Consider the following 19,400-nt stretch of genomic DNA (forward strand, 5'->3'; position numbering starts at 1 on the left):
AAATAAGGTCGCACAATAACTGGATAGCTGTTGTATATTTTTATATATTTTGCATTAAGCTCACTTTTAAATGAATTATGACTTCTGATTAGTTTTGTAACGATAAAATACTGAATTATTTTAATTGAATAAATTTATAAATAAAAATAGCCTTCTAAACACGAGTGTATGAACTAAAAATTGTACCTTTTTAAATTAAAATCGTCAACCTTTAATATTTCAAACAGATTGCAATTATATAATTTAGTCCATCCAAAGCGATCTTTATTTACCTATTTAGGAATTAATGTTCTCATCAAAATATTTTAAATCTCACAACGCATGCATGAATACTTCAGCTATTTGAAAAAAAAGATGTTTTAAAAAATTGACAGGAAATTTAAGGATCCTCTTGGAATGGAATCGAAAAATTACGAATAGAATTTATTTTCAGGTGTGAAAAACGTCAACCAAATTTATTCATAATCGGGAGCGTCCTTATATTAAAATAGTCTTCTTCTCACAACAAATAATACTTTAGCTATTTGACCAACGATGTTAAAAAAAAAAAAAGACAACGAATTTAATGTCATCTTAATTTCCCTATTTTTGAATGTAATTATAATTCTGTTCAACTGGCAAGAATACCCCTAAAGCGGACAAGCCGTTTATTCTTTAAATTGCTGTCAAAGAAAATAATTCCCGAAATCAATTTGAAACTTTAATACTCAAAAGTTTTCCTAGAAAATATTCACATCCCTTGGGGTTTATTAGTGTACGTCCAGTTGCATATGTTTTACATGAATGTCGGAACAATTGTGATGATGTCGAATTTCTTCCTTTATTGGAGAACGATCTAATTGATATATATACATTTGTGATTTTATCATGCTCATAACTTCGATGAACCGAAGCAAGTTATTAGATCGACCTGTATTTAAATCAAATTGGTCCTCTACTTCTTCTTCTTCTTCTTCTTCTTCTTTTGGTATACAATAGTCTATCGAATTCGATGATTACATACTGTTGGCATTCGTGGACAAGTCTATATACAAAACTGTTACCCCAATTTACACAAAATGTATGTTTCTTTCTTATGTTTAATGTATACATGTATATATTTTAAATTGCGATATAGCTCCGTAACTTTCTATCCAGGCGTAGAATGAATCGTCGACAAGTGCGTACATTTGTTTTAAATCAATATTTCTGGTATGTTCCAATCTGTCCTTTACTATTGACAACGAGTATATATTACATTTTCCCAAATTAAACCTTGGAAAAAAAAAATGTAAATAGATTTTTATTTTATCAAATCTTTTTTTTTTTTGGTATTATTTATATTTTTATAAATAATATTCTTTACACCAGTAATGTTATTTATAAACAAGCGTATGAGTTTAGTAATGACTACTATATTATATCACTTTCGAACACGCAAGACAGAGATGTATATTATACACCTGATAGTTCAAAATGGAGAGTTATAAGTTATCAGCCGTGTACACTGATCAATACCTACAGAAGTGAAACGATGCATGAACTTGCAAGCCCGACAGGAAATCGCTTGAATACCTGGACGTGTCACCTCACACCCCTCACAATACCTTTGGGAGTAATACCTTTAGTCATGCTGGTGATCAGATAGGGAAGATCCGAATTTATTTGAATAAAATTTATTACTTTAAAGAATTATAAACGAATTAGATTTACGAAAACAGATTTCACGAAACACTTATTTATGATTTAAACTTTGACTTTTTAACTAATTCCAATATTAACAGTTTAAAAATAACAGACTGCGGTTATTTAAAAAAAATAAGAACATTTTCCGTATCAAGTTAGTTTGTCAGATAAAACAACCGTACGATTGACAAGATATCGACACGCAATTACGACTACATCGGTTACTGTAGTTTTGGTCCTTTGTGGTTTATAGACATATCGGGATTTTTCATCGGGGAAGACGACAAAATGGCGGAACGCAGAGAATTGTTACTCTAAATTTAAAATTGATGGTGATCTCTTATCTAGCGGAATAAAACTTTAATATCTATAAATTTGATCATTTCTATATAGAATGGACATAATATCAATTTTTGATTTTTTTGCAAAGTTTCCCTTTAAGGGCTTCCACATTGTTGTTGATAAAAATAGATTCTTAACAGTAAACAAGAAATCTTTTATAATTTTAATAGTATATATATTTTACAAAGCACTAATTTAAAGCACTATAAAACAAAGCAGCTAACATACAATGTGTCATTTGTTAATTATATCATGTACATAACCTATAACTAAATCAATACTAAATATGTAAAAATCTATATTGCTAGTCAACACATTTTGTTTCTAACATATCAATCAATTTATATTCATTCAGATTTGAATTATTTATCTATTCCAATTACCTAAAGAATGAGTATGCACATTTTCACTAACAAAATAATATAATGAAAGATTTATAACCGTGTTTATAAATAGTCTGCCGTTTAATTTATTTTCTTTAATAACTTATACCCTGTTATTGATAACAGGTCCTTGTTCTAAAAAAAATAGAAGAAATTATAAAACAAACAAATTATTTCCTTAGTAAATGCTAGTGAAAAATCATTTTTATTCATTAAACAAAAATAACCTTGTGCAAGACAGTTATGGATCATTTTATATCAAATGACCAATCCAGAAGTTTTGCATATGTCCTCATGCTTTACTTGTACAGGCTCAGCTGATACAGAAAAAAACACACAGGTGACTTAACTTAAACATATGGTAACGTTCAAACGTAAAATACATTTGAAATTGGAGAAGAAACACTATTCAAATTGGATTATCTCCCATATAACAGAATAAAACTTAATAAAAGGTAACTTTACTTTAAAAATGCATTATTTGTCAATGCAATTGTGTGTAGTTCTCTATTATGTAACATCTAGAAAAGTGCCATCCACAACTGATACAATGAACAGAACAATAACAGAATTGCAATATAGTGCTTGAGTTGGTACTTTATACCAATGAATGAGAATATTTAGCTATTATTATAGTCAACATTTGCCGTTATTTATAATTAGGTAAAATGTTTAATTTTTTTCAATATAACAGTTTAAAAACAACCAACTCTCACCAACCATATTGTGCACCTTTTAACTCTGTTAAAATAAAACTTCATACTTTCTTTATATACAAAATCATATTCATCTACTGAATTTTTCCATTCAACAATATTCAACAACAAAAACAGTTTAAGAACATAATAAACTATTAAACAATATAAAAAATCTTAAAAAATCTTTATCACTATGGCAAGCATTGATAAAATGACAACAATACATATATCAATCAAATGATTCTTTGTATATTCCTTATGTGCACATGCACTTCTCTGAGTCTCTCCCTACTCAAAACGCTTTTTACAACACTATTAAACAATGTCAGCTTCGTAATAAAAAATTCACTGAACTGAAGTTGCATGTGATATATTTTATATTTTATGTCTTAAAATTTGTTTTACAAAAAGAACAAAGTGTGAAATAATTGAACATCAATTAAGCATATATAATTCCAGCCTAAACAAATTATGAATTTGTACATTGTTTTTCAAACACTAATTATCATACAGATTTATTTTACATTACATATAAAATTGCACAACAAGGTATACCAATATCCCTGAATAAAATACTTAATCTTTTGGGAATATATATGTTTGCCAAAACCTGATCATGAGGATGCTTCAATGTGATTATATTTATGAAATCAGAAGAGTGTTTTAGTATGGTAAGTATGCTATGTGTGCAGTTAAACTAATTGACTCAATAAAGATTTGAAAGATGCAATCAAAGGCTGATTGAATGCCTTTAATACTGTCAAACAGTTACAATGGGTTGACAGTATACTATCATATAACATAGTGTCTGAGAGTTTAAAGGCTTAATCCACACCTACAGCTGAGACTACTTTTAAAATTTGTAAAAAATCTTTTATTTTATTCTATCCTTTTTCAAACAAAACAAGTGGGTGTTTTTTGCTGCCTATATAATTATGCTATTTTTCTCAAAAGTATGGATTGTCAGATCTTATTCTAGTAAAATCATTAATTTTTTTATTCCAATATTTTGTATGATAAAATTCTTTAGACTTTATGTAACTTAATATTTCAAATCAATTTTTATTTTCATTTTATAATAACTTTCACTATCACAGACACAATTTGTATCCTAATGAACAAATAAAAATATGTCTCAGATGAACCCCAAAAAGGTACATTGGTACCAACAAAACTACAATCAAACTTGCATTGTTGTACAAAAAAAAATATGTGTGAAGGATAACAGAAATGCTCCAAAATTATATTCCAAAGACATCTGAAGTTACAATGTATCATCTATAAACTATTTTAACACTAGTAGACAATACTAGGGCATAATACTGTTGTATGATTGCTGTAACAGACTTTTCAAACTTAAACTGCACATAATGGTAGGTATAATAATGAAATTTATTTTGAATGGAAAGTCAAAACAGAAACTGCTTGAATTTCCCTTAAAATTTTCAGGGAAAACTACATAACTTAATAAGCATTTTTTTCTTAAACAAAACAAAATATTTAAGAATAGACAAGACAATTCTAGACTGTAGTAATACAGGGATGGTCAACAATCTTGACTATCAGTGAAGGTCTCAGACCACCATCTGTGATTAATACAATAACACCATTAAATTAATAACAGTCAAATAAAAATAAAGATAACATAGTCTAAGCTTTATACATTGATTTTTGACCTTTTTCTATTCAAATAACATTGATGCCTGATAATTAAACGCTATATTGCTATAAAAAGTCGATATCATAATCAATTTATAATAAATCTATAATTAATTAAGTTATACATGAACAATGATATAAAACATTTTTTTCAATATTTGGGCTTTTAAATCAATTTCTTGGCAAAATATTTCTAGCATGTTGTATATATTCTGTTCCCAATGTCACTTTCTCTTCATTAAACCTTTACATTTACTAATGCTAAAACTAAGTAACAATGCCCTTCAAATACCTCAAAAATACAACAACTGTGATGCTGATTTATGTACACACAATATCACATTTGAATTACTTAAAAAAATAACTTTAAAATGAACTAAATGATTACTGTCAAATTCAGCACCTTAGACGAACAGAGACCTTGCATAAAAACTTAATCTTAATTGCATGGTTTTAGCCAAAACTTCAAAAAAAAAAACAAAAAAAAAATAAAGACTTCACCGTCATTTAAATATCTTCTTTATTCTTTCTGCAAGTAAACACTATCAATATCTCATACCATTAAAATCAAAATTAATTTTTTTTGTAATTTCCAATGAATTTTTTATCAGTGCAAACTGGACTTATTTAAGTTTTATCTGCAATTTGTTATCAGTAATCTGACATTAGCACTCAAATACAATTCAAAAACAGAAAATATATCTCCATCATCAGACTGAGGTGCTGAATTAAGAGTTAATTCAATTCTTAAAATTGCAACGTTTCTCAAAGTTTTCATAAACAATAACAGAAGAAGGAAAATGTTTTTTTTCATTATGCCCTCAGTGTCTGTCTACCTTCATACACCATTTTAAATGCCTGAAAAAGAAAAAGTTGTAAAAATCAAGTCACTTCAGCTCATGTTAATGTTACTTTTTAAGTTGTGAAGCGGTCCCAGCCATGTGCCCACAACATTTTTGTATTCTATTATTGTAAAAACAACAAATTCATATGTGCTTGCAAAAAATGTATATTTGCAAGCCTTATAATAAAATGAAGAAAACAACATTTCATATCCAATACCACTGTTTATGGTATAAAAAGATAAATCATATTTTTTCTTTCAAATGGTGTTGTAATCTTTTGAATTTTTGGTTTTAGTAGGTTATCTCCATTCTTTGTGTGCTTTAAAGTATGTATACAAATAATAAATTTAATTGAACAAGCACTCTGTGAGTATTTCATGACAATACATAGTCCCTTACGGGTTTAAAATTCATTCTAATGGAACAAAATTCTAACTTGATTACTTGTCATGGTGTAAACTACATAAATTAACAAACAAACATTACCACTAGATTCTTTAAACAGTTTAATAAAGAAAATGGGAAAAAATCCAAAATGTCATTTATCTTAATGCAATGTCTTTTACAAATATTTTTAAAAAGAGAGTTATTTCTCTATGAACAGAAATCTAGTAATTAATAAGTTTTCCATTAAAAATTTAATTCTAGAGAAAGTTAAAAAATGAATTATTTCCCTTTGAACAGAAATTTGGTAGTTAATTAGTATTTCATTATATATTTCATTTTATGGAAAGGGCTTTAACTGAACAAGGAGAAAAGCTAAAATCCTGAAAATCAAATTTGACCTGTAACTTGTCATGATAACAAAATACAACAATTATCAAGTCAACACCTTTAAACATGAAGAAAAAAGTCTGGAAAACTGATTTGCCGGAATGACAGATGGACAGACAAACATACAGATGGACAGACAAACAATGCAAACTCAAAGTCCCCTTTCGACTTGGACAGTAGGGAACTAATACAGTAAACTTAGATAATCTTGTCCGTTGTTGTTTATCTTTGTTTGTACATCTTTTTTTTTCTGTGGATTCAGGTGTTGGTGATTGGTCTGACCAATCAACACTAAACAGTTTAATAGTACCATAATTCTTATTACAGAATCATTAAGCGGATATTACTCTTTGGTTCTAAATACCTTTTGCATAGCAGCTATCCATATCTGTGCTTGTTTCTTATTGGCCCCTGTTGTGACAACCATCTTTACCATTGTCATTACATCATTGCTATTTTTATATTTCAATGCAAGACCAGTGGCAAGTGTGTTTCCTGAAATTTTCAATTGAGCTTTAAAACAATGTAAAATAACAAGCAACAACCTGAAAAGTTATTGAAATGAATAGTGTGAATACAGGATTATTAAAATTCAATATAAATATCAAAATTATTACTTTCACATTATAGAACTTATCGATTATTCTACCAGATAAACACATATCATGTGATAGCTTTATAAAGAAATGCTAAACTTCGATAATAAATCTTTATAAACATTGTTAAAAAAAAATTGGTTCTGTTTTTTATTTGTTTTCATCAGAATAAGTCCAAAATAAGAGTTCATTACAACAAGTAAAACACATCAACAACATCAATCTCACCATTATCATCTACAAAAAGCAGCATAAACAAATAAAACCAAATTGTTGTTTAAAATCAACATTTTGTACTACACTCATTTAAATATTTTTTAAACAATTCTACAATTTGTTTGTGTGTTCTTTTAAATTTCATTTACTCACCTGCTAATTTTACAAAACAATCAGTTTCAATATTCACTTAATACAGAATGTAAATTGAACATTTTGACGAGTTAAATAATATTATAGAAGTGAGAATCTTATTGGAAGCAAAGTTTTTAGAGTTATTTCCCTTTATATGTTTTCATCTGTACAGTTACAGGGAATTAAGTATAACTAATTATACTACAGTCGCTTGTTTACATTTGTCTACATAGTCTTTACATATATCTCTGCAATTGTATATTGTATTCAAAATGGCAACATTGAGCAATGAAACAAAAACTAACTGTTTTGAACTGTTCAACAACATCTTCTTGTTGTCTTTTTGTTTTTTGTGTCATTGGGTTGCTGTCTTCATTGATGTATACCCCACATCTTCTTTTATTTGCAATATGAAAAGTGTTTGAGTGTGTCAACTGTGGATTTTTAATTCATAAACATATTTGTGTTCACTTTAAAGAGTAAAAGGTCAAAGACATACCTTCATCATCTCTACTGTTGGCCATGATCTGTAAGGACTCCAAGTTAGACACTTGAATGGACTCATATTTATCACTCTCTGCTTCAAAATTTAAAAATCTGAAAAAAAAGGTAGAAATAGAATAGAAAATATATGTAGTTGAATATGATTAATACATGTATGCAGAAATCTTGCACCCATTTGTAATTATTAAATTATTTTCTATTTTTTGGTACCCCTGGCTATCTTTTAAATAATGAGAAATTTACAAAAATTGAGACATTTTCTATTCTATTCTATAAAATTAGTTACATTTAGTATCATATAAATCATAAAATAACCAATTATTTTTCCTAATACCTGTGATCAGATGATAATTTACACAGAAACTGTGATTCGATGTCTGATTGGTCCTTTCCTGACAACATGAATTGTCCGCCTATAACGACATAAATATTTACATACATACAACCAACTAAAAAAAATATCTAAGTTTACAAAGAAATTGGAGAAGGGCGTTATATATAATTAGATGAGACCTATTTAATTTTTGACATTTTTCAGCTGAATGTTCTAGCTACCAATAATAATACAGCGAAATCTATCTTGACAGAACCTTTTGAAGATGAATGTTCTAGCTACCAATAATAATACAGTGATATCTATCTTGACAAAACCTTTTGAAGATGAATGTGCTCTTTATATTAAGGTTATGAATAGTCATACAGTGAAATCTATTTTCGACAGTGTATTTAGTTTACAAAGTAAACTGTTGTTCTGAATGCTGATTATTAGTATTTAGTTTTCAAGGTTCAAATTACTTAATATAATTATCAGTATAATGTTTAACCTGATTTGAAAGTTCTTGGAAGACAAGTTTCACAGTATCAAAATTCAATTCTTTGTTGAGTTATTCACTAACATCTATTAACAGTATATTTTTTTTAATATAATGAGAGTACTTTCCCCTGAATCAGAACCACTTTTTGACTTAATATAAATGTCCTCCTATTTCATATTTATGCATTGCCTTGCTTAGAAAATGACCATTAGCCAATGCATGAAATTTCTTGCAGCGATGATTTAGCTCCATGCAAATAAAAGCCAAAATGGCCATACAGGTAAACAAAACACTATGTATAATTTGAAAATTTGAATGAACAAATTCTTATTTACAGAGAATAAAATCATCTCGGTTCTTGAACATTATATGCACAGAATAAAAAAGAAATATCAGTTTGACTTTACATACCATTGACAAGAGTTTTCACATGTTTATCGAAGAATTCATTTTCTTTCTTTGTGGTATCTGCACATGTTGCACAATGTCGTACAGGATCAATGAAGCACATTCTTGGTAGAGCTACTTTTGTTTTGCAACAATTATCGCAAAAACACCGCCCACATCTTCTACAGTGATGCTGAAAAAAGATATAACACATATTTCTAAAACATCAAATGCATAAAAACTAATTGCATATCTCTTCATAGATTACATTCACTTGAATTTGTATTAAAATAAGTGGTAATAAATTTGGTTAAAAAAGAAGGAAATATAGATGGTCATGTTTATAGCAGCAAGTCATCAAAAATTTAGTTAAAAAAAAAGACATTAACCAATTTCCTATCACTTACTGTAAGTTATTAAGTGACTATGCATATAATAAGTAAGTATTCAAATACATATATCAAAATGTTTATTTCCTGTTATATTCCATTTCTTGAACTTGAAGGAGCAGTGTCTCTTGCATAAAGACATATTGTAAGTTTTTACATTGTGAATTTTGTATGTATGTTTTCCCCAAAAGTGGATACAATAAAATGAACCATAATGTTCAGTAAATGTCATCTGTTGATGTGTTTCATATAAGTGTTTCTGGTTTCTTATATAGATAAGACAATTGGTTTTCCCTTTTTAGTGGTTTTACACAAGTCATTTTTGGAACCCTTCATAGCTTGCTGTTTGGTGTCAGCAAGGCTCTTTGTTGACTGTAATTAGACCTATAATGGTTTTTCTTTTACAAATTGTGATTTGGATAGGGATTTGTCTCATTGGCAATCATACCACATCTTCTTATATCCCTATATTATATTGATTCAAAAGATAATTCATAATTACAATTAATATCTGACAAAAGAATTTTTAATTCAAAGAAATGATTTTACATCAAAAATAATTCTTCCATTGAAAAGCAATTGAAACTTTCTGTAAAATCAGCACAAACATCTGATGGTTTTATTTAAAAAAAAAATGTTTATTTTTTCTTCCAACCCACCTTTCTTCTCCTGAGGAAATCAAACTTCCCTCTACAACTCTGACAACAATCACACTGAAAGAGACACAATTAAATAATATATGATACATGTTTTCAACAGAAAAATAAGACAACTTACATACCATACAGAGTTTACCTTTAAAAATTATATATAGTGCTCTTAAAAATACTTTTTAATACAATTCAATGTATATAGGATTAATGTACATGTACAAATGTAGGAAACTAATGGGAAAGTGCACTAATCTGAAAGTAGCCCATAACCAAAAAGTAAAGAAATATGTTAAAGTGACAGAATCTGAATCTAGTAAATATGAATAGATATAGGAAGATGTGGTATGAGTGCCAATGAGACAACTCTCCATCCAAGTAACAATTTTAAAAAAAGTTAAACCATGTACATGTACATTTAACAGATAATTAAAGAGTATCATTGTAATCAAATTTGGAAAGTAAAACTTGCTAAAGTATAAAATATCAAGGGCTAGACTTACAGCCAGTTAATACACCTTATCGCTATTCCCAGCTGACCCGAGAATCTGTCTGGCTTGAACTATTGACGTCATACATCAATCACTTTTTCATTGTGGCTTCAGATATTTTGTGTTATGACGTCAAAATTTTACAGGAACCTGCATGATGGCCAGTAATGGCGGACAAATAGCGAAAATCTTCTCATGTACTGATATTTTTAGCGCCCAGAGTTTGAATCAAACTTGTGACCATCAGCACTATAGCCATTGATCTCAACCACTAGGCCACGAACCCACTTTATTCAAAAAAATATCTGACCTGTTGTCAAGTCCTTATGAAAACTTTAACCCCCTTAACTGTGGGCTTGTGTTAATGATGAGACTGAGAGGTGTATCAATGACTATCATGTTACAGGAACAGAATTTCAACAACAATTAGTCAGTAAAAAATGGAATGCCAAACAATGCTGTTTACCTCATTATCAGGGACCCACGGTGGTTCCATCAAAAGAAAAGGACTAGTTTCGTCGTCGTCGACTGTCACCATACGAAGACCACTTTTAGATCGAACAAGTTTCTTTTCAGGGGCGGCCATTGTTTACGCCGGAAATGTCATTTGTGTAGACTTCGTCCTCGGACTTTTACCTTGCAAACTACGCAAATTATAATGTTTACACTGCCAACCAAAACAGATATTTTGAAGTTCTTCTTTCTACTTTTAGAATAACTGACAGATGATCTATAAGATGAACAACATGAAATTACTCATCACTATAGCCATCCTTACACCCAGTATCCAAACAGCAGGTAACAGCAAATCTCAGATTTTAAAATAAAAAACAAAATATTAAAAACAAGGTCAATAATTAGGATAGTTTTCAATTTATAACTTAGTATGTACATGATCCATGAGAAAATGATGGTCAAAAATAATTCCTAATAAACTCTGCAATTGTTTTAGGTTCAAAGAAAAATAAATCGCTCATCAGCGATGAGTATACTCTCATACACGAGGGTGGTATAAATGGGGGTACTTTTATGACGAATAACGGTAAAAAATTTTGCCTAATGACGTTAACGGTAATTTTTGGTACATGATGATAAAATGTACACTTTTAAATAGACGATATAAAAATCGATTGGTTTTGATGAATCATTTTAATATTTTTCCCAAAATGACAGTTACAATAATTAATTGAGACCCTGACGAATCACGCCAAGGATATTTTGACGAATCAAGCTAAAATTCTATCCAATTTGAGGTTAATGGTAGCCGAAAATGACCATTTGACGCCTGACAGTAAAGGGCATTACTACCCTCATACACCTTATCGCTGTGTCCTCCATTACTGGACATCACAAAGGTTCCGATAAAATGTTGACCTTATAATACAAAATTCTTGACGCCACAATGGAAAAGTGATTAATGTATAGTGTCAATAGTTCAAGCAGGACAGATTCCAAAATACCAATAAGGTGTATCATGCATGTTTTAGACTGTTCTAGTACTTCAACTACTTCATGCCTGTTTGTGATACAGTACTTTTTTGATACACCTTATTGCTACATGTATTTGGAAATCTGTACAGGTTGACCCAAGAATCTGCAATGCTTGAAATTTTGAGGGCCTACAACAATTGCTTTTCCATTGTCACCTTTGTAGCATCAGACATTTTCTATTGTTACATCAAAATTTTACAGTAACCTTTGTGATGTCCAGTAATGGTAGACAAGTATCGATAAGATGTATGAAATTAGAAAGGTGTGGTTTCAAACACATCAAAATCTTTGAGCTGAAAAAAGACAGACATGTGGCAACGATCATGACGATATGGTTGATAAATGCAAAAATATTTTTTAACGAAATTAAAACCCATGAATATCATATTGACTTTTCTTTCAGGGTTGCTTTTACGGGTTCTATTTTTATTCAAGTACTAGTTGACTTATAAGAATAAATGTTGAATAAAAAAAATGCATGTATAAAATAGTTGATTTATTGTCGAGCCTGCAACTTTTGTTGCAGAAAGCTCGACATAGGGATAGTGATCCGGTGGCGGCGGCTACAGCGGCGGCGTTAGCTAACTTCTTAAAAGGTTTATATTTTAGAAGGTGAAAGACCTGGATGCTTCATACTTTGTATATAGATGCCTCATGTTACGAAGTTTCTGTCAGTCACATGTCCAATGTCCTTGACCTCATTTTCATGGTTCAGTGACCACTTGAAAAAAAAGTTCAGAATTTTTGTAATGTTGAATTCTCTCTTATTATAAGTAATAGGATAACTATATTTGATATGTGCGTACCTTGCAAGGTCCTCATGCCAGTCAGACAGTTTTCACTTGACCTCGACCTCATTTCATGGATCAGTGAACAAGGTTAAGTTTTGGTGGTCAAGTCCATATCTCAGATACTATAAGCAATAGGGCTAGTATATTTGGTGTATAGAAGGACTGGAAGGTGTACATGTCCAACTGGCAGGTGTCATCTGACCTTGACCTCATTTTCATGGTTCAGTGAATCAGTGGTTATAGTCAAGTTTTTGTGTTTTGGTCTGTTTTTCTCATACTTTATGCAATAGGTCTACTATATTTGTTGTATGGAATGATTGTAAGGTGTACATGTCTAGCGGGCAGATGTCATCTGACCTTGACCTCATTTTCATGGTTCAGTGGTCAAAGTTAAGTTTTTAAGTTTTGGTCTTTTTATCTAATATAATATGCCAAAGGTCAACTATATTTGGTGTATGGAAATATATTATGATCTATATGTCAGTCCCGCAGGTTTATTTGACCATGACCTCAATTGCACGGTTCATTGCACAGTGTTAAGTTTTTGTGTTTTGGTCTATTTTTCTTAAACTATAAGTAATAGGTCATTTTCAACTCAACTATATTTGTTGTATGGAAGCTTTGTTAGCTGTACATGTCTGCCTGGCATGGTTCATCTGACCTTGACCTCATTTTCATGGTTCTTTGGTCTTTGTTTAGCTATCTTGGTTAATGTTAAGTTTATGTGACAGTTGTAATAAAGCTTTATACTTAGGATCAATGATTAGTAAAGAAGGCGAGACATTTCAGTGTGTGCACTCTTGTTATTAATACATGTATATTTTCAATTCTTTTAAAAACAAAAATTGAAGTAAATTATATTGAAAGTATTAATATTTATTCAAAACATTAACTGTAAAGTACATGTCCTCCTAGGTTTAGCATTGTCAGATGTTTTTTTTTTTAATTTTTTTATCAAAGATGGCATGGATGATATAGTCACTGGACCCATACTGATTACGTGAAACCTTATTTTTTTATATATCATTATGACTGTATATATATTTTTTTATACGACCGCACAAATTGAAAAATTTTTGGTCGTATATTGGTATCACGTTGGCGTCGTCGTCGTCGTCTGAAGACTTTTGGTTTTAGCAATATAACTTTAGTATAAGTAAATAGAAATCTCTGAAATTTTGACACAAGGTTTATGACCATTAAAGGAAGGTTGGGATTGATTTTGGGAGTTTTGGTCCCAACAGTTTTAGAATTAGGGGCCAAAAAAGGGCACAAATAAGCATTATTCTTGGTTTTCGCAAAATAACTTTAGTATAAGTAAATAGAAATCAATGAAATTTAAACACAAGGTTTATGAACTCAAAAGGAAGGGTTGGATTGATTTTGGGAGTTGAGGTCCCAACAGTTTAGGAATTAGGGGCCAAAAAGTGGCCCAAATAAGCATTTTCTTGGTTTTCGCTCCATAACTTAAGTATACTATACTTTTTTTTTGTATGTTCAAAGACAGTTAGTATCCTTAAGGTAACATTCTTATATAATTTTGTATTCATTTGGTTATTTTTTCCTATTTTTAGTGCTAGATAATATTTTAGGAGCACAATTTTGTAATAAGCTTTTTCAGGGGAAGTAACTCCAAAATTAATTTCCAACATGTTTACGTCTGCTTGTCGCTCACAAGTTGAGATGGACGATGTTTCTGTGAAGGCAAAGTTGATTACTTCAGTTCAATTCTAAATTCATGAAACTGAAAGTCTTCATTCATACACTCTTCCATTGTGACTTGGAGATCGAAAAGAAAATGCCGACACATTCATCATATTTATGACAAAAAGGTACATTGTCTTAATTAAATTACCTAGTAATTAACACCTTTGAAGTCTTATCCACAATTATTGATTGTAATGACATGATTAACCGCGTTATCTGGGGGCAATCACCAGGTGTCATATATGTAATTTAACTTCTGATAAGAAATCGATGAAACAAAAGGCAATTTTACCAAAACGGCACAAGGGTTTTTCAGAAAACGGCGTCAGGGCACACAGGGCGCGGCTGAGGGCACATAGGGCGCGGCTGAGGGCACACAGGGCGCGGCTTAGGACACACAGGGCGCGGCGCCCTTCTATTTTGGGCTAACGAGACCACTGATAAGTAAATAGAAATCTATGAAATTTAAACACATGGTTTATGACTATAAAAGAAAGGTTGGGATTGATTTGGGAAGTTTTGGTCCCAACAGTTTAGGAATAAGGGGCCCAAAGGTTGAAAGGGTCCAAAATTAAACTTTGTTTGAATTCATCAAAAAATGAATAATTGGGGTTCTTTGATATGCAGAATCTAACTATGTAGATTCTTAATTTTTGGTCCCATTTTCAAATTGGTCTACATTAAGGTCCAAAGGGTCCAAAATTAAACTAAGTTTGATTTTAACAAAAATTGAATTCTTAGTGTTCTTTGATATGCTGAATCCAAACCTGTATTTAGATTTTTGATTATAGGCCTAGTTTTTGAAGTTGGTCCAAATTGAGGTCCAAAATTAAACTTTGTTTGATTTCAACAAAAATTGTAATATGGGGTTCTTTGATATATTCTTAATCTAACCATGTATTTAGATTTTTTATGTTTGGGCCTGGTTATCAGATTGGTCCACATTGAGGTCTAAAGGGTCCAAAATTGAACCACATTCATTATGTGTCAGAAACCTGTGTTGTGTCAACTATTTAATCACAATCCAAATTCAGAACTGTATCAAGCTTGAATGTTGTGTCCATACTTGCCCCAATGTTCAGGGTTCAAACTCTGCGGTCGTATAAAGCTGTGCCCTGCAGAGCATCTGGTTTTATATTAAATGGTTTTTCCTTAATCAATAATGAGATGTATGCTTCTTTTGTTTCAATTTAACTTGCCAATCACATTTCAGTTTAGATCAGATCTCAGTTAAACACAAAAACATTAAGGGTCTAACAAAAAATGCCAGAAAATATTGCACCATAAGGTAACATTCAGAACAAATTGTTTCAAGAAGAGATTCTGATCATTCTGTTTGGTTCATATTAAAAAAAACTTATTCTAAAATTATTGTTATTAATATAGGTACTGTACAAAGTCATGTGGATTCCTTATTTTTTGTGGATACCGTCCAATTTTCGTGGAATTATGAACAATTATATTTTCATTGATATGTAATTTTGTGGTTTTGCTCAAATCTGCTTACAAGCTTTAAATTTGCAATTACTGGTACATTTTACCAAACAAAACATGTTATAGCTGGTTATCAAATTACAATTTAGTAGACAACATATTTTTTTAATCTTGTAGATATAGATATTGTATGGCATGGTGGTGAAAAGACAGCAAATGTCTCAACAACAGAGATGTCCCCAGGATCCCGAGCGGAAGGTGGATTGTGGTTTGATGATAACTCAAAGTCTTATCTGTTTGGTGGATGGTCCTACAACAGTGTATCAAAGGAATTTACTCTCACCAATGATTTATGGGTACTGGATGTCAATACATTTCACTGGAGTATTTTAAAACCAGTTTCTAAAAATAAACCATCATCCCGTCACTCACCTTCAATATGTGGCATACCATCAAGAATGATTGTTATTTTTGGCGGTATTGATCAAGATGGTAATAAACTTGATGATACTTGGATTTACAATTTAGTAGACAATTCATGGGAAGAACTTACATTGTCAGGCAATAGCTCAACAAGCAGCCATCCACCAGAACGAGGGCACCAGTCAAGTTGGTGCACAAGCACTAAGCTAATAATATTTGGGGGAAGAAATGCAGAACACAAAGCATTACATGACATGTGGTCTTTTTCTTTAGTTAACCAAAAATGGAGTGAAATGGAAAGCTCCAAAAAATATCCATCAAATAGTTTTGGTCAAACTATTGTTTCATATCCCAAACCTCGTAGTGGGGCAACAACTTTTCATCAAGGGTCTTTATATTTGTTTGGGGGCGATACAGCTGTCATAGATTCTGGTGAGACATATGTCGATGGAAAATATGCTAATGATCTCTGGAGTTATGATATTGGAAAAGATTCTTGGACAAAGATAGGTGGTAATGACAATGTATGTCATCATGGCAGTTATGGTCATTTCCAAGTTGCCAGTAAAGACAACTGGCCTGGATGTCGGGTCAAGGCTACAGGGTGGGTGGATACTAATGGAAATCTATGGATGTTTGGTGGAGATGGATCTGATTCCACAGCTGAATCTGTCACAGTTTTCAAACCAGGAAGATTATTAAATGATTTATGGCGGTATGAATTTGTTTTCAAAATGTGGTCATGGATGGGTGGCAACAAGTATGGAAACACGGGTGGAAAATATGGCGAGTCCAGCTCAGAAAGTTATCCAGGAAGTAGAACAGGATTTATGTCTTTCAATAGGTACCACAATTTTCATCACATTTTCGGAGGCTTTGGACATGATACAAATGGAAAAGATGGGTTGCTTAGCGACCTGTGGGAAATAGATGTACACAAGGAAGTGGTTTATGGGAAATATCCTACTACCAGCAATGTATTTATGATAATATTTGGTCTATGTGGATTGATTTTGTTAATCGTAGCACTGTCTTTGTACAATCGCAAATTCTTTAGAGGCTCAGAAAAGGAAAAAGATAAAAAGTCAGATACTGAGTACTGTATGCTAACCAACATAGATGATGAGGACTAGATTATTTATAAGTTATGTTGGGAAGACTTTAAAGCTATTTCTGGAAAATTCCTCAAAAAAGTTTACAGAAAGATAACATTCCAAATATGGTATTATACAAGATGCGCTGTAACAAAATTTGACTCTTTTTCCAGATGCCTATTTTATAGCTGGGTTTTGGGACAAAGGCAGTAGCCAAGACAAAATATCAAAGGGCCAGTGTTATTTAATGGATGATTTGTTGAATAAATAGGAATCATAACTTTACACGCTAGCATGGCAATTTAAAGAATCCAGGTTTAGTTTTAGGGGATCTTTGTGATAGGGAAGTAGGGAAAATGAATGTTTTTGGATGAGACTTTCATCAAAAGTTGAAACTAAATTTTAATTTGATCTTTTGATATCAGATTTCGATTTATATTATTGTCTGTGTTTTGAATCAAAAGTGTAATACTTTTAAAGTTTATTTGCAGCATTTTTCCTCAATCATACCATTCCTTCTAAATTAAAATATCTTCACATTTAACTTTATTTTCATTGTCCTGAATATTTGGCACTTATGTCCGAAAAGTATCTACAGATAAGATTCACAAATAAAGTTTTGAATTTATTCCGACACATATTTTTTGATGTATTGATGTAAATTAAATGAATCGGAAGAAAATATTTGTTCATTCAATGATCATAAGAAATGAAACATTGCTAAAAAAATAAATAACTGCAGATTTATTTTTTTTCAGTTGATGATCTGTTCTTATTCATGCAACTTCAAATACTGTATCTAGTTTAGAAATTGAATTTGTGGTTTGTCTCAATCTAATTAAAATTAAATCCTTTAATTGCTCCTGTTCTGATATGTCGCGCATCAAGGCGCGACATATCAGAACAGGAGCAATTAAAGGATATAATTTTAATTAGATTGTGGTTTGTCTCTACTATTAAACATGACTTATAAAATCTACAAAATTAGTATCCTACAAATAATATTTTTTTCTAAGGTAGATAATCCTTTATCACAAAAAGAGTTACTTCCCTTTTTCCTCTCAAAGTAATCAAACATAAAGATTGTGTTGCTTACTCCTAACAAAGCAAAATATTTTTCTATAACTATGAATTTGCAGTTTGTCTTGATCCAGGAAATCCAAAATTATTTTATTTATAATTATTGATGATTGTGTGCACATTCAAAAATCTTGGTATGAGGCCATATCACTTAAAATCCTGTCACATTCATTAATATTTTTTTTTATTTCATGCATTTCCTTTATTATGTGCCTATTTGATATACAGTGTATATAGAACTTTATTATAAAAAACTTAATTTTATTGAGACAAAATACAGCCACAGCCTAAATAAATAAACCAACTCCTAGCTATGATTATTTAATTTGTTATTTTTTGTGTTTAACAAACATTTTGAGATTTAATCTAAAATGCTCTTATTTATTTTATAAGTTTGAATTCTGTAAGCTACCATCTTCGTTTTGTACAATGTATTGCAACCAATTAATCAGAACAATGCTTTTTTAAAGTTGTGCTTTAAGCTTCTGATATATACATGTACATGTAGTTAGTACATTAGCGACTTAAAAAATATAACATCGCGGTACCGCGACGCTAAAACAAACTGGGGAGAACACTGGTAGTACATTAGCGACTTGAATTTCATACTCATAAGAGAATATTCATTCGTTATAGCATTTTATTTTGTAGATATTTGTATTACCAAATGTTTAGTTCTTTTTTTAGCTTATACATTTTTTGTAATTTCTCTAATCTTTAGATTAATCTTACTCAGGCTTAGATACATTTAATAGTTAATGTTTTTCCATCAAGATTTATGGTAGAGAGGAGGTAGAAATTTAGAAAATAAGTTTTTTTGCATACTTTGTT

At 30.7% G+C, this 19,400-nt stretch overlaps 2 protein-coding genes across 2 annotated transcripts; one reads left to right on the forward strand and one right to left on the reverse strand.

Annotated features, from left to right (window-relative positions):
* Window positions 1-2,154: 2,154 nt before the first annotated feature.
* Window positions 2,155-11,171, reverse strand: LOC143069387 (zinc finger FYVE domain-containing protein 21-like). Its single transcript, XM_076243996.1, has 7 exons — window positions 11,016-11,171; window positions 10,068-10,121; window positions 9,044-9,212; window positions 8,152-8,230; window positions 7,813-7,910; window positions 6,731-6,861; window positions 2,155-5,605 (listed from the first exon to the last, which is right to left on the reverse strand). The coding sequence occupies exons 1-7, from the start codon at window positions 11,133-11,135 to the stop codon at window positions 5,561-5,563; spliced, it is 696 nt and encodes a 231-aa protein (XP_076100111.1). The 5' UTR covers window positions 11,136-11,171; the 3' UTR covers window positions 2,155-5,560.
* LOC143069385 (uncharacterized) lies at window positions 11,170-19,170 on the forward strand. Its single transcript, XM_076243995.1, has 2 exons — window positions 11,170-11,347; window positions 16,150-19,170. The coding sequence occupies exons 1-2, from the start codon at window positions 11,275-11,277 to the stop codon at window positions 17,526-17,528; spliced, it is 1,452 nt and encodes a 483-aa protein (XP_076100110.1). The 5' UTR covers window positions 11,170-11,274; the 3' UTR covers window positions 17,529-19,170.
* Window positions 19,171-19,400: the final 230 nt, after the last annotated feature.

Source organism: Mytilus galloprovincialis, chromosome 3 (assembly GCF_965363235.1).
Source record: "Mytilus galloprovincialis chromosome 3, xbMytGall1.hap1.1, whole genome shotgun sequence".
NCBI classification, from domain to species: Eukaryota; Metazoa; Mollusca; class Bivalvia; order Mytilida; family Mytilidae; genus Mytilus; species Mytilus galloprovincialis.

What these genes read in the sequence shown, in the direction of transcription:
- LOC143069387 (XM_076243996.1), bottom strand. Translation starts at nt 11,135, where the DNA reads ATGGCCGCCCCTGAAAAGAAACTTGTTCGATCTAAAAGTGGTCTTCGT. An exon ending in ATTTCCTCAGGAGAAGAAAG is followed by an intron (nt 9,213 to 10,067) that starts GTGGGTTGGAAG and finishes ATCTTTTTTCAG; the next exon opens with CATCACTGTAGAAGATGTGG. An exon ending in GGATAGCTGCTATGCAAAAG is followed by an intron (nt 5,606 to 6,730) that starts GTATTTAGAACC and finishes TTTCTTTTTCAG; the next exon opens with GCATTTAAAATGGTGTATGA.
- LOC143069385 (XM_076243995.1), top strand. Translation starts at nt 11,275, where the DNA reads ATGATCTATAAGATGAACAACATGAAATTACTCATCACTATAGCCATC. An exon ending in ACCCAGTATCCAAACAGCAG is followed by an intron (nt 11,348 to 16,149) that starts GTAACAGCAAAT and finishes TTAATCTTGTAG; the next exon opens with ATATAGATATTGTATGGCAT.